Below are 15,226 nucleotides of genomic sequence, written 5' to 3'. Positions count from 1 at the left end.
GCAAGAAAAATGGTGCTAAAAATAGCCATCGGTGATGCATTTTTAATCCCAAACAGTTGCGGTGTAATAATTAAAGTGTCGGAGTGGTCTAAATATTTTTTACCACGTTTTTTACCATTGTTCTATAATTCATAGCGTTCCGACATTCAGCGTCAATAACTAATTACCTAGTAAAACTCGACCAAGACTTAAACTGGGAGTTGAACCATCAAATATTCACCAGTGCTTTTTTCGTTCAAGAAATTGACTCACTTTTTCTGCTTTCTGCCCGTGGTGCGTTGACTTCTTGCAGGTCTAGAATTATCTCGTTCTAAATGGAAGCTCCAGAGCTAAGACAAAAAACAAACAGAAAATGTGTATCTGGTACTGAGAAGGAAACGAACGACTGCCATCGGCAACAGAAGGAAATTGTTTTATAAAATGTATACTTATTATCTGTAATGCGGCACTAGAGTGTACAATAATAACATATTGTGCGCATTTATCTTTCTAATGATTGAAATCGTTGGCGAACTCAGTGAGCTGGTTTCTGTAATCGGCTAGAAAGTTTTCAGGAAGCTGTAAATTGTGTTAAATTCAGTAGTAGTGTGATCACGGGGGGCGGTGGCTTTGCCGCCTAGTTGAAACGGGGATTAGAGATAGCGATAAAGTGAGGTTAAAGTGGATAATGTGGCCGCAGATTTGTAGATTTGCGATTTTTGTGTGATGATAAGGAAAATTACTGTACTCAAAATGGTTATGATTTTTTTTTATCAAATTGGCAACATATTTAAAATTTTATGATGGCATACCGGATTGTCAAAATAATTCAGAATTACCAACACAAAAATTTGCTTCAATCATTAATTTGAGGTCAACCAACAGAGTTTATTCCTCAACTTCGGTACAAATGTCTATTTAATGATTAAAAACTGACCAAAATCTGTCAAAATTTTTATTTTAAAAACACATTTTTTTAGTTAATGCTGTAAATAATCCTCGGTATCGGTAACTAGTTTTGATATCGCAGCTACGGTTTTCACATATCTTTACTTTCCGTATCTCGAAAACGATAAAAATAAAAATTTTAAAAACAAAAAAAAATTACTAGAACCAAATCAATGTTTAGTTGTATGTAAATTTCTCAAATTTGCAATCTTTAGGGCTTGCTATTACGAAACTATGTGCCGTAACAATATATTCATTACATTATAAAGATATAGTATTGGAAAAAAACCTTTCACTGACTTAACATGACTTGATCTGGCCTGACCTAATCTGTCCGAACTTGACCTAGTCTACCCTGATTTGACCCTTTTTCAACCCCGCCTTATGTTTTACTTAACTTGACCTGATCTGATCTAACCGACTGTAATGTGACTTGATTTGACCTTCTGTAGCCTGATTAGACCTTTATTAATGGAGAATAACTTGTCTAGGTACCTTTATCTTATGCCTGATTTAACCTGACTTGCCCTCACCTGACCGACTCTACCTTGACTTGATCTTTTCTTCTTCCAATGAAGAGGAAACCTATAGGCATCCTTGCCTTATTTCTGACTTAACTTAATCTAACCTGAACTGACCTGGTGTTGTCTAACCTGACAAATCAAGTCTAGTTTGACTTGATTTGACCTACCCTAGCCTGATTTTCAGTTCGTTTTCTCTGAAAAGGAAACCTTGTATCGGTACCGTCGCCTTATTCCTGATTTGACTTGATCTACTCTAGCCTAATTTAACCATAATAGAGAGTCTTTTTTACATGACGGGACCTAACCGGACCTGACCAAGTCTAACCTTGCTTGATTTGACCTACTCTGGCCTGACTTGATTTTGACTTAATCTATCTGACTTGATTTGATCTAGTCTAATCTGATTTGGCATTTTTTCTACCGACGGGAAACCTTTTATTTTTTGACAGTCTGACCTGACCTAACCTGGTGTGACCTAACCTGAACATAACTTGATTCTAATCTACCTTGATTTGACCTTTTTTGTCTATGGATTGGAAATCTTTTATAGAAACTTTCGCCTTATGCCTAACTTGTTTTGACCAGATTTACATTTTATTAGTGACCTGACCTAACTGACTTGTGTGGCCTGACCCAACTTGTTTCTTGTTTTGACCCTCAGTTGGTCTTTTTTTCTTAATGAGAAACCTTTTTTAGGTACCGTTTCCTATGCCAGACTTGACCTGACTTAACTTTTCTATATATGGGAAATCTTTTGTAAGCACCCTCGTTTTACGCCCAACATGACCTGACGTGACCTGACTTGACCTGGCTTGGTATGCCCTACCTTGTCTTAACCTGACTTGACCAAGCCCAACCTGACTTGATTAAGTCTAGTCTGACTTGATTTAACCTTCGATCTTCGTGAACAACTCTTCTCTCTACTGTCTTAAGTGTCTTTCGTAGATCTGCCTCTGTCGTTGTTTATCTGTCGCTTCGATTTTGTTGTCTTTATTTTTCATCATTTTCCTTTACTTTCATGATATTGGTAATCAGTGGTGAGATTTTGTCCCATCTGTATTCTTCTTCTAAAATGTGCTCGATTATATTTTCAGGGCTCAAAACTGTTTCCAATTCTTTTTCCGTATTTCCTATACCCTTCTTCTATCTATGAGGTAAGGAGGGACGTTCTGGGTTGTCGGGGTCATTGCAGCAATAGCAAGTGTCTTCCTGGGATTTACTTATTCTTTTGGTGGAGCTCCCGAACACTCCATGGCTTCCTAGCCGATTCTGACTTGAGCTAGCCTACCCTAACCACGCCTTATGCCTCACCTAATTTGACCTGCTCTGACCTGATCAAATACAGTTTGACCTTATATGACCTACTCTAGCCTAATTTGACTTTTTTTCTATGACGGAAAAACTTGTATATGTACCCTTGCTTTATGCCTTACTTGACCTGACCTAGTATGGTCTAACCTGACTTGTCCTAACTTGACGGATTCTAACCTGACTTGACCTTTTCTTCTTTCTGTGGCGGGGAAGTCTTATAGCCTGATTTCAGCTCGTTTTCTATGAAGGGGAAACCTTGTATCGGCACCCTCGCCTTATTCCTGATTTGACCTGACCTGACCTAGTCTACCTTGACTTGACCTAACCTACCTCGACTTGACCTAACGTACCTTGACTTCACCTAGCCTACTATGACTTCACCTAGCCTACCCTGACCTAGTCTAGGCTACCCTGACCTGACCTTGTCCACCCTAACCTAGTCTTCCAGCCTAACCTAACTTGATTTGACCTAGTCTACCCTGATTTGACTTTTTTCAATAAAGCTGAAACCTTTTATAGGCAACCTAGCGTTGTGCCTCACCTAATTTGACCTGATGTGACCTGCCCGAGTGTAGGTTGATCTGATATGACCTACTATAGCCTGATTTGACCATTTTTTCTGTGAGGGAAAAAGTTATGTAGGTATTCCTTGCCTTATGCCTTACTTGACCTCACGTGGACCAATCTGACTTGTCCTGACTTGACCAGCTCTAACCTGACTTGAGCTTTTCTTCTTTCTGTGGCGGGGAAGCCTTTTGTAGCCTAATTTCACCTCTTTTTCTATGAAGGAGAAACCTTGTATCGTCACCCTCGCCTTATTACTGATTTGACCTGACCTGACCAAGTCTATCCGAACTTGACCTTGTCTACCCTGACTTGATATAACCTATTCTGACTTGTCCTAGCCTACCCTGACTTGACCTAGCCTACCTTGACTTGGCTTAGCCTACCCTGACTTGACCTAACCTACCTTGACTTGACCTAGTCTACCCTAACCTAGTCTTCTAGTCTGACCTAACTTGATTTGACCTAGTCTACCCTGATTTGACCTTTTTTCAATGAAGCGGAAACCTTTTCCAAGCAATCCCGTCTTATGCCTCACCTAATTTGACCTGATCTATATAGTTTGACCTGATTTGACTTATTCTAGCCTGATTTGACCTTTTTTCTGTGAGGCAAACACTTATGTAGGTATCCTTGCCTTATGCCTTACTTGACCTGACCTAGTATGGTCTAACCTGACTTATCCTGACTTGACTGGCTGTAACCTGACTTGACCTATTATAGCCCGGTTTCTGCCCTTTTTCTATGAACTGTAACGTAACTGGACCTTTTATAGGCACTCTCGCTTTACCTGACTTGCCCTGACCTGATTTAATCTGTTTTTAGTGGAGGGAAAAGCTGGCCTTGACCGGACCTAACCTGACTTAGTTTGATATCATGTAGCCTGATTTTACCTTTTTTATGGGGTTGGCAAACCTTTTATTGTCACCCTCGCCTTATGACTGAGTCTAGCCTGACTTGATTTTTCTTTCCAGCCTTTGATAGGCACCTGCCTTAACTTGATCTTTTTTTAGTAACTTAACCTGACCTAACTTGGTGTGACTTAACCTGATTTGGTTCTAATCTACCGTGACTTGACCTTTTTCTTTTCTATAGATTGGAAATCTTATAGACACTGTTGCCCTACGACTGACTTAGTATGGCCTGATCTGACCTGTTTTTGACCTTGGCGAGTCTAGCCTAACTTGATTCTGGTCTAGCCTGCCTTGCCCTTTTTTCCAATATGGGAGCAAAATTTTATAAGCACCTTTCCTTATGCCAGACTTGACCTACCCTGCTGTGGTCTACTCTGACTTAACCTTTTTTTTTCTATAGAGAGGAAATCTTTAGTAAACACCCTCGCATTACCTGACCTGACCTGACTTGGTATACCCTAACTTGACTTGTCCTGACTTGACCAAGCCTAGCCTGACTTAATTCTAGTTTAACCTTAATTGACCTTTTTTCTATGGAGCAGAAAACTTCTAAGTCCTCACTTAATGCCTAACTTGTCCTGACCTGACAAAGTCTAGTCTGACTTAATTGAACGTAGATTAGACCGACTAGACCTGTTTTTTCCACGGAGAACCTTTTATAGGCAACCTCGCCTTACGCTTGACTTGACCTGACTTGACTTAACTTTACCTGATTTAGTGTGGGCTCACCTACTTTGACCTTTTTCCAATGGAGGGGAAACCTTTTATAGGCAATCACTTGACTTGACCTGACCTCACCTGGCCTAGCCTTACTTGTCCTGACTTGATTTTAGTATAGACTGTCTTGGCCTTGTTTTCTATGGAGGGGAAACCTCTATAAGCATCTGCGCTTTATGTCTGACTTGACTTAACCTGACCTGATCTAACCTTAGTTAAGTGGAGCGAAAACCTGACGGATCCAGACCTTACCTAACCTACTCTACCCTGCACTGATCTGACTTGACCTAGACTGACCTGATGTGACTTGATCTAACCTTATTAAACTTCACACGCTGGTTTTATTCACTGTTGAAAGCAAACAATTAACTTGAACTAACGGGACCTGGCCTGACCTGATCTGGCCTTACCGGGCCACTAGTTTTTACTTAGTTTTAAAGACAAACTATTGAAATAAATGAAATATGAGGATAAGTAGACAGAAGGGGACAACATAAATTTTCTTTTTAAAGCCACCATTAGCTTATTTAATATCTCCGCTTTGACATTAACTATATTGCATGGCTTCTGTTCCCATCATTGTTCCGAATGATTAGTGTACCAAAATCAGCCACACTGCGACATGGTCCTACGGATGCGACCACTAAAACTCCGGTCACTTTTCCAGAACTACGTTGCATGTTACATTTTAATTTTTTTTTTTTTTTTTTAATTATACATTATTTTTCAGCCGGCATGATCACTACTTTCTTTAATACCGTACAATTTTAACCCCTTTACTGTGTGCCCCCGTCCAGCCCACTTTTCTAACCTCTCGTTTCCGCAGACGTAAAAAGAAGTGCATCCGGTACATGGAGGCCGGCGACGGCAACGACGGCAACCAATCCGACGACAATCTAGGCAGCTGCGGCAGCATGGGCGACGCTCACACGCCGCCCGAAGACGACGCCGAGAGCCTCAACCAGTCCATCTCGAGCCCCGGCGCGCTGTCGGGCCTCAGCAGCCTCACGAGCCCCGGCGGCATGGTGCTGCCCAGCCCGTCCACCAGCGTCGCGAGTCCCTCGGTCAGCGTCGCCAGCCCCTACATGCTCCAGAGCCCGCTGACGCCGCACGAGGCCTTCGACGTCAAGCTGCCGCCCCCGCACCCTCACCAGCCGCCCCGCAACCCGGTCGGGACGAACCCCCACGACATTAACAATCCGCTCAGTGTGAACCAGTTGACCGGGCAGTGCGTGAGGAACGACTCTTCGGACACGAGTGGGAAAGAGACGACACGCTCAATTATTAGTGTTACGTAGCCCAGCTGGAAGTGACAAGGGCGAAGGACTGTGTTCAGTGCAGTGCGTGATCTCAATTTTTTTTAGTTTGCTCTTTTGTTGACTTTAGTACTGCACTCTGGATTTTATACTATGTAACATAAATGTCATTTGCCAAAATCACCTCTATATATTATAAATATCCATTTATATTTTGTAGTTATTTATAGTGGGGTTTGGATGTTGGAGGAAGGAGTACTTAATCGGCAGGAGATCACGCGAGATGGGCTTTCTTCTCGCGTCGACGCGGTTTTTATCCTCTTACACACATATTTTATCATTATGTAGAAGTTATTTTCAGTTTTTTTGTTTTTATTATTATTATTTTTATTATTTTAGTTATTGATGAGAATGTCAGTTTATTTATAGAGTACCTGTCATGAGACCTTTTAGTGTTAAAGAAAATTATATAGTGAAGAAGCGATTGTTCTTCAACTATGTAAACCTAGCGTTTTTCTCAGTCATGTGTACTGTCAATTACATTAAGGTTAACCTCAAAATGTCGTTGCTAACCTAATTACTGTCTTTTATTAAAGTATTTGTTCAGTTTTATTCATAGAAAACCTGTCTTAAGATAAATGCATTATCTAAAGCTCTGACTGAACAGATAAGCTTTTGGTGTCAAATCAGATGTCAAGCTTAACCTTATGTTGCGCAGTTAGTCACTGAAGATCAAGACGCCACTGTTTTCACGTAACATTAACCACAACGTCCTAACCTAATGGTTGTATTTGACATTTTTAAATATATATTTTTTGTATTTGTGTTTTATGCTGTAGAATAATCATCGTTTTTATCTGCTATAATATTTACCTTTTTAAAAATGAACAGATATGAAAAGATCTGGATCATTATTTAAAAAACTGTTAACTAAGTAGGCTGCGCTTAGTATCTTAGTGCTTAAATTAATATAATAATGTGACATATCCATAAACGTCACATTCTTCAGTTAAAGAACTGAAGAATGTTACGTCTATTTTTATATTTAAAGTAAAATCCTAGAAACAACTGGAATCACGTCTTACAGATTATAGAAATCAAATCAAATTTTCTTATAGTTGATGTAATAATTATAACTTTGACAAGTGACATTACAAGATGAACTAAGAAACACCACGTTACAATTTTATCATATAATTAACCTCGTTATACACTATGAAAATTAAGGAAAAGTCTTTCAAATACCAAACATTCTCTTTGAATTCAACAACTTCTCAAGTGTTCAAAAATAGTCGTTTCTAATTTTGACAAGTGATATCACCAGATGAACTAAAAGCGGCGTAGTTACAATTTTGACTTGTCAAATGTGACATTTAGTGAAATTATTTAAATCCTAACCAAAAAACATGTACTTTGAAGGTGTGCTAGTAAAGTTTGAGTGGTAAAATCTAAGTCTGTAGAGGTGTGATTCCAATGAAAAATTTAAATACAGAGGTCACAACTGTGACGCATTTCGCTTTTGACAATTAGGTGATTAGTGACGTCCTGTGTCTAGACTCTGTACTAAATTATCAAGTTTTTCCAAAACTAACATAAATGTGGAAGTTTAAATTGACTGCGACGTGACGCTGTTGTAAGAAAGTGTTATAGCAGATAAAAAAGTGATGAAGGAGGCGTTTGGACGAACGCGACGTTTGTCGTCTTCTAGCTTCAGGTTTTTATATCACTTGTCAAAAATTACAATATTGCTAGATTTCCGTTTTACTGTCAGTTTCATTGTGTCGAATGTCATGTGTTTGTTGTAGAAGAGTTGCGTTTCTACGCAGCGGTAACTTGAGATATCGTCGCCATTTTTCAGTTTGTTTTTACCTCATCATGTGTTTGGAAAAATTCCAAGTAATTCTCTCAGTACTTATATTTCATCGGGACGGTTCAATTTTTCTTGTTGCAATAGCGCATTTGAAGAATCCTCCAACATCCAAGCGTTAATTTAGATAGTTTAAATTTATGTTCCTTGTGCCACAAAGTTTTGAAGCTGCTCTTTTGTTTGTATTTCTTGCGGCGTGTCGTTGGAGATAGAGACAAGGAGAGTAGCGCGACGAAACCCATAACCGTTTTTGATATGTTTAAAATTACCATATGAAAGAAAAACAAATGATTAAGTTGTATATTGCTACAAATGTAATTACTTTGTACATAAAAATGTTTATAAAAGTTTATCTTGTAAAATTGATTTGAACGTTCTATATTTTATTTGTTAAATTGTGGCGAGCCATATCATTTTAAGATTTCCAAACGACGACAATTCTTTCGAGCTTGCGTTGCAATTAGAAATTACGTTATCGAAACGGCCATATGATAAAGACACAATTTCCTCAGTCATGTAAATAGTTTTGACACAAAACTAGAGAGACGCGTGCTATTCAGAATCAAAGCAGGGAAATTATTAGGCGTTCGTGTTCAATACTTTATTTACTATAATAAAAAAGAAACATGTGATATTTTATACTATTTAATATAAATATATTATGTTTGGCTTCCCTCAGGATTTTGCATTTACTGACTTTCATTTGGCAGTGCTGTGATTCGATATCACAACATTGGACAAGACGGCCGTTTTGGTCCGCGCCCGGAGAGATTAATTTATGTGCCATATTCGCCTGGACCAAGACGGCCGTTTCCGAGCTCGTGACTGTTTAGGTTAAAACGGATACATTTAAGTTTTGGATAAGTGCAATGTAAATGTCTAATAGTTAACTTGAAACTGATAAGAAACGTCTTTTGTGTGCGGCCGTGCGCTTCGCGCCCTTGTTAAGTTGTTTTGGGTTCGGTCGGCGCGAGCCGGACGGCCGGTGGCGCCCCCCTCGGGCGTTGTGAACGCCCCAGGCCGGCACCCCAACATAGAGTAAATGAATATACATATATAAATAAACTAGAATATGTAGGTGTTAATCGTCTTTGTAAGTAGCATCTGTTCGTAACACCGTCTAGGCTAATAATCATTCAATACAAAACCTCAATATGACCGGAATTTTTATTTCGTCCCGGCCCCCTAGGTGGCGCCGCTCCGAAACACGTGCTTTCGCCAAATCCGATGACGCAATCGCCGATTTTAGGAGAGGATGGCACGTTTGCCGAATAATAAATAGCACATAAACAGACCATCAATCTGTTTGCGTCACGACCAAACGTTACATAACGCCTGTCCGAATGGGCTTAAATCTGCGAAAAATCGACCGTAACTTACGGACCAGATGGCTTATATGACATGGAGCAATATCCTTTTATGGTGGCAGATGGAGAAATCTAAAGCCATAGTCGCAAGTGCTTGCAATTCGTCTAAATGAGGAGCGTTTACTTAATGATGGACGCGTTTTTCATGAATTTCAGAGATTCCCCAAGTTCTTATAAAGTATGGTATTTTTCCGAGTTGGTCAACGACAAAAAGTGTGTCATTACAGTCCAGAACAAAGGAAACTTGAAAAGTCATGTCCAAAAATCAAGAGGAAAAATGTTGGCATCAATTCTTTGGGGCAAGGATGGAATAATTGTGTTGAAATGTGTAAATATGGTGTAACTACGATGCGAAGAAGGGTCGTCGTTCAAAGTATGAAAATTGGTGACCCAACATTGTTTATTAACGTTAAATTCCAGAGATTGCTAGACGACTTTTTTCTCGATCATCAAAAATCACTGTTTCAGTGGGTGTCAATAAATTTTGCTCTAAATTGGTAGAATTGTCACTCCATATTACTTCCTATTGACATAATAGAAATGACAATTAATGTAAAACAAAATTTGTTGGTGATTATTATTAAAATCTGCCATAACCTAACTTTCTTAGACGCTTAGAAGTGGATCAGGTCCTCAGAATTGGTTAGTTGAAACACTATTAACTAGATGTCGAGAAAGATGATGCTCAGAATCGCCATGGAAAAATTTCATAAGTTCGTCTGCCTGATGAAGGTGCTCTGACTGTACCGAAACGACCTATAGCATGAAAATTGTATACAATAGATATTTAACAAATTCGTGAGGAAGTTCTAATCAATACCCGCCTCATCAGTTCAGATTTAAGTTTGTTTGAGTAGTAGCTGAGTTTGATAAAAATTGGTGCTAAAACTGAAGTTTGGAAGTGTTTGTTTGACAGTGTCGGTGTTTCAAGAAAATTTCAAATAAACACAAAAATCGTTTGAGTCATGGATTGAGTAAACTGTTGGAATTTGGTTTGTGGAGGTAGATATAAGCTTCATTTATGTATTAAGGGAACATTCTTTCCAATTGTTGATTGTTTCCATTAGTTATAGTAGTTGAATTTTTTGTATTACTAACTACAAGTTGTAGTATTTTATGGAGAGATCTGTAGAGGTTGGCACTTTGTTGTGGTCACATTTAAGTCAAGTTTAAATATACAGAGTATTTTTTCAAACAGAACACCCTGCATTTTATTACTATATCTTATTTTATTTTTTGTTCTCTTTCTTTCATTATGTCAACATGTCTCTCAGAAAAGCAGGAGTACATAAATCAGAAGATATGCATTTGAAAATTATAATAATAAAAAAAAAACATTATAAACACTCTGTACATTAAGGCTCAAGTTTGTTTGTACCATAATAAAGCGTGTTCCTTTATTTATCTCTCCACAAAATATTGTAACACTTCAGGGGACTCCGAGATTCTTTCAAATTATTTCAAAAACAAAACAAAGGGAGTCCCTGAAAATGTTTCAAACTACTTCGAAAACCAGACACAAGGGGTCCCCGAGATTCTTTCAAACTTCTTCAAAAACCAAACACAAGATGTTCCCGAAACTCTTTCAATTTACTTCAAAAACGAAGCAGGAGTAGTCCCCGAGGTTCTTTCAAACTATGTACTTCAAAAATAAGACACGAGGGATCCACAAGACTTTCAATTTACTTCAAAAACCAGACACAAGGGGCAACTTAACTTTGATGTTACAAAATAGAATGCTCTGAAATCTTGCAAATATTTTAAGGTTATGGGAAGCATGGTAAATCGTTAATCAAAATTCAACCCAACCCCCTTTCAGGAATTGACACAATTTTGTCAAATTAATGTTAAAAAATAACATAGTCCTGTGGTTTATGAATCCATGTTAAATTTTTATCCTCGGCTTTTTGATATTTCAGTTTTAAGATTTTTCAGTTATTTGATTCTTCAATTTTTAGATTTTCCAATTTTTCAATTTCTTCATGTTATATTCTTCGATTACTTCATTTTTCCATACTTAAATTTGTCTCGATTTTCTTAAATTCTCGATTTCTGTATTTTATATTTTTTTTAGTTCTCAATTTTCCGATATTTCCGTTGCACGATTTTTTGGTTATTCAATTTTTAGCGATTCTAGATTTTCGAGTTCTCGATTCATCGATTTTTCGACTTTTCGATGTTTCGATTGCTCGACGTCGTTTTTGTTTTTGATTTTTCAGCTTTTCAATTTTTCGTATTTATAAATTTTAGAATTTTCAGTTTTCTGACGTTTCGATTTCTCGACTTCTTGGTTATAAATTTTACGTTTTTTCAGTTTTTCGGTTTTTAAAATCTTAGATTTTTAGGTTTTGCGATTTTTCATTTTTTTGATTTTTCGATTTTATCGATTTTTTAACTTTTTGATTTTTCGATTATCCCATTTCTCGATTGCTCGACGTCTCGATTTCTTGATTTTTCAGTTTTTCAATTGTCCAATTTTTTTATTTTTTAAGATTTTGATTTCAGTTTTTAGGTTTTTCGATTTTTCAATTTTTCGATACTTCAATTTTTCTAGGATTTTTCAGTTTTTCGATTTATTAATTTTTTGATATTTCAATTTTTGGATTTTGCAACATTTCGATTCTCAAATTATTCTGTTTTTCGTAGATTTTTCAATTTTTTTGACTTTTCCATTTCCCAAATTTTTTACTTTTCCATTTTCGCATTTCTGGATTTCTCGACTTTTCGATGTTTCGATTGCTCACCGTTGTTTTTGTTTTTGATTTTCAGCTTTTCGATTTTTCGAATCTTAATGTTTCTAGGATTTTTCAGTTTTTCGATACATATTTGGATTTATCAATTTTTTGATATTTCAATTTTTGGATTTTGCAACACTTCGATTCTTAATTTTTTCTGTTAGATTTTCCGATTTTTAGGTTTTTCGATTTTCAGATATTTATTTTTTTTAATTTTTCGATTTTGTCGATTTTTTTAAGTTTAATTTTTGGCGATTTTTCTATTTTCCCATTTCTCGATAGCTTGACGTCTCGATTTCTTGATTTTTCAGTTTTTCAAATCCTCAATTTTTGATTGTTTGGGATTTAATTTTTCGATTTTTCAATTTTTCTAGGGTTTCAGTTTTTCGATTTATCGATTTTTCCTTATTTCAATTTTTGGATTTTTCAACATTACGATTGTTAAATTTTTCAATTTTTCATTTTGATTTTTTTGTTTTTTCCATTTTTTAAATTTTAGGTATTTCGATTCTTGAATTTTTGAACTTTTCGAATTTTTAAATTTTAGATTTTTTTTTATTTTCCTATTTCTCGACTTCTCGGTTATAAATTTTTGGTTTTTTCAGTTTTTCGATTTTAGAAATTTTAGATTTTTTGAATTTTTAGTTTTGCGATTTTTCAATTTTTGATGTTTCGATTTCTGGATTTATCAAGAATTCGATGTTTTGAGTTTTCGATTGTTCAATTTCCCGATTTTTCAACGTTTCGACTTCGATTTTTCGATTTCCGAAATTTTCTAGATTTCAATTTTGGGATTTTTCAATTTCTCGGTTTTTCAGTTTTTTAATTCTTCACTATTTCGATGTTTCAATTTTACGAATTTTTGATATTTCGATTTAGCCATGTTTTAATTTTTAACTAATTAACTTCAATTTTTCATTTCTTGGATTTTTCGATTTTATCGATTTTTTGAATTTTATATTTTTGCGATTTTTCAATTTTTAGTGTTTCGAGTTCTCGATTTTTTGACTTTTCGATTTTTCGTTTTTCCCATTTCTCGATTGCTCGTCGTCTCGATTTCTTGATTTTTCAGTTTTTCAATCCTTCAATTTTTGATATATTAGGATTTGAATTTTCAGTTTTTAGATTTTTCGATTTTTCAATTTTTCGATTCTTCAATAATTTTTCTAGGATTTTTCAGTTATTCGATTTATCAATTTTTCAATATTTCAATTTTTGGATTTTTCAACATTACGTTTGGTAAGTTTGTCGATTTTTCATTTTGATTTTTCGATTTCTTCACTGATAAATGGGAGAATGAGAGAGAGACTGATAAACGGGCGAATGAGAGAAAGGGATAAATGGGAGAATGAGAGAGATAGTGATAAATGGGAGATTGAGAGAGAGTCATAAATGAGAGAATGAGAGAGAAAGTGATAAATGGGAGAATGAGGGAGAAAATGATAAATGGGAGAATGAGAGAGAGTGATAAATGGGAGAACGAGTGAGAAAGTGATAAATAAGAGAATGAGAGAGAGTGATAAATGGAAGAATGAGAGAAAATGATAAATTGGGGAATGAGAGAGAGTGATAAATGAGAGAATGAGAGAGAGAGTGATAAATGGGAGAATGAGAGAGTGTGATAAATGGGAGAATGAGAGAGGAAGAGTGATAAATAGGAAAATGAGAGAGAAAGTGATAAATGGGAGAATGAGAGAGAGAGAGACTTTTAAATGGAAGAATGAGAGAGAGAGTGAGAAATGGGAGAATGAGAGAGAGTGATAAATTGGAGAATGAGAGAATGATAAATGGGAGATTGAGAGAGAGTGATAAATGAGAGAATGAGAGAGAAAGTGATAAATGGGAGTTGACGGAGAAAGTGATAAATGGGAGAATGAGAGAGAGTGATAAATGGAAGAATGAGAGAGAGTGATAAATTGGGGAATGAGAGAGAGTGATAAATGAGAGAATGAGAGAGAAAGTGATAAATGGGAGAATGAGAGGGAGTGATAAATAGGAGAACGAGAGAGAGAGTGATAAATGGGATAGTGGGAGAGAGTGATAAATGAGAAAATGAGAGAGAAAGTAATAAATGGGAGAATGAGGGAGAAAGTGATAAATGGGAGAATGAGAGAGAGTGATAAATGGAAGAATGAGAGAGAGTGATAAATTGGGGAATGAGAGAGAGTGATAAATTGGGGAATGAGAGAGAGTGATAAATGAGAGAATGAGAGAGAGTGATAAATGGGAGAATGAGAGAGAGAGAGAGAGTGATAAATAGGAAAATGAGAGAGAAAGTGATAAATGGGAGAATGAGACAGGGTCATAAATGCGAGAATGAGAGAGACTTATGAATGGGAGAATGAGAGAGAGGGATAAATGGGAGAATGGGAGAGAGTGATAAATGAGAGAATGAGAGAGAGTGATAAATGGGAGAATGAGAGAGAGTGATAAATGAGAGAGAGAGAGAGAGAGAGTGATAAATGGGAGAATGAGAGGGAGTGATAAATGGGAGAATGAGAGAGAGAGTGATAAATGGGAGATTGAGAGAGAGTGATAAATGAGAGAATGAAAGAGAAAGTGATAAATGCGAGAATGAGGGAGAAAGTGATAAATGGGAGAATGAGAGAGAGTGATAAATGGAAGAATGAGAGAGAAAGTGATAAATGGGAGAATGAGGGAGAGAATGATAAATGGGAGAATGAGAGAGAGTGATAAATGGGAGAATGAGTGAGAAAGTGATAAATAAGAGAATGAGAGAGAGTGATGAATGGGAGAATGAGAGAGAGAGAGAGAGTGATAAATAGGAAAATGAGAGAGAAAGTGATAAATGGGAGAATGAGAGAGAGTGATAAATGGGAGAATGAGTGAGAAAGTGATAAATAAGAGAATGAGAGAGAGTGATAAATGGAAGAATGAGAGAGAGTGATAAATTGGGAAATGAGAGAGAGTGATAAATGAGAGAATGAGAGAGAGAGAGAGTGATAAATGGGAAAATGAGAGAGAGTGATAAATAGGAGAATGAGAGAGAGAGAGAGAGAAAGTGATAAATAGGAAAATGAGAG

The 15,226-nt window shown here is 36.7% G+C and overlaps 1 protein-coding gene across 6 annotated transcripts in view; it reads left to right on the top strand.

Moving 5' to 3' along the window:
* The window catches only part of Pan (pangolin), a 378,050-nt gene extending 368,812 nt beyond the window's left edge, over positions 1-9,238 (top strand). For 4 of the 6 annotated variants that reach the window (XM_064059352.1, XM_064059351.1, XM_064059356.1 and 1 more), the window contains exon 10: positions 5,784-9,238. In XM_064059352.1, coding sequence (XP_063915422.1) covers positions 5,784-6,255 — 472 coding nt within the window. In that variant the 3' untranslated portion in view covers positions 6,256-9,238. The remainder of the gene's footprint in view (positions 1-5,783) is intronic. The other 2 variants (XM_064059355.1, XM_064059354.1) reach the window with 1 other exon arrangement.
* Positions 9,239-15,226: the final 5,988 nt, after the last annotated feature.

Source organism: Zophobas morio, unplaced genomic scaffold, assembly GCF_036711695.1.
Source record: "Zophobas morio isolate AGI-343-1 ecotype UQ-CSIRO unplaced genomic scaffold, CSIRO_AGI_Zmor_V1 ptg000020l, whole genome shotgun sequence".
Lineage (NCBI taxonomy): Eukaryota > Metazoa > Arthropoda > Insecta > Coleoptera > Tenebrionidae > Zophobas > Zophobas morio.
Note: the sequence above shows the minus strand (reverse complement) of the source record. Positions and strands in the feature narration are given on the sequence as shown.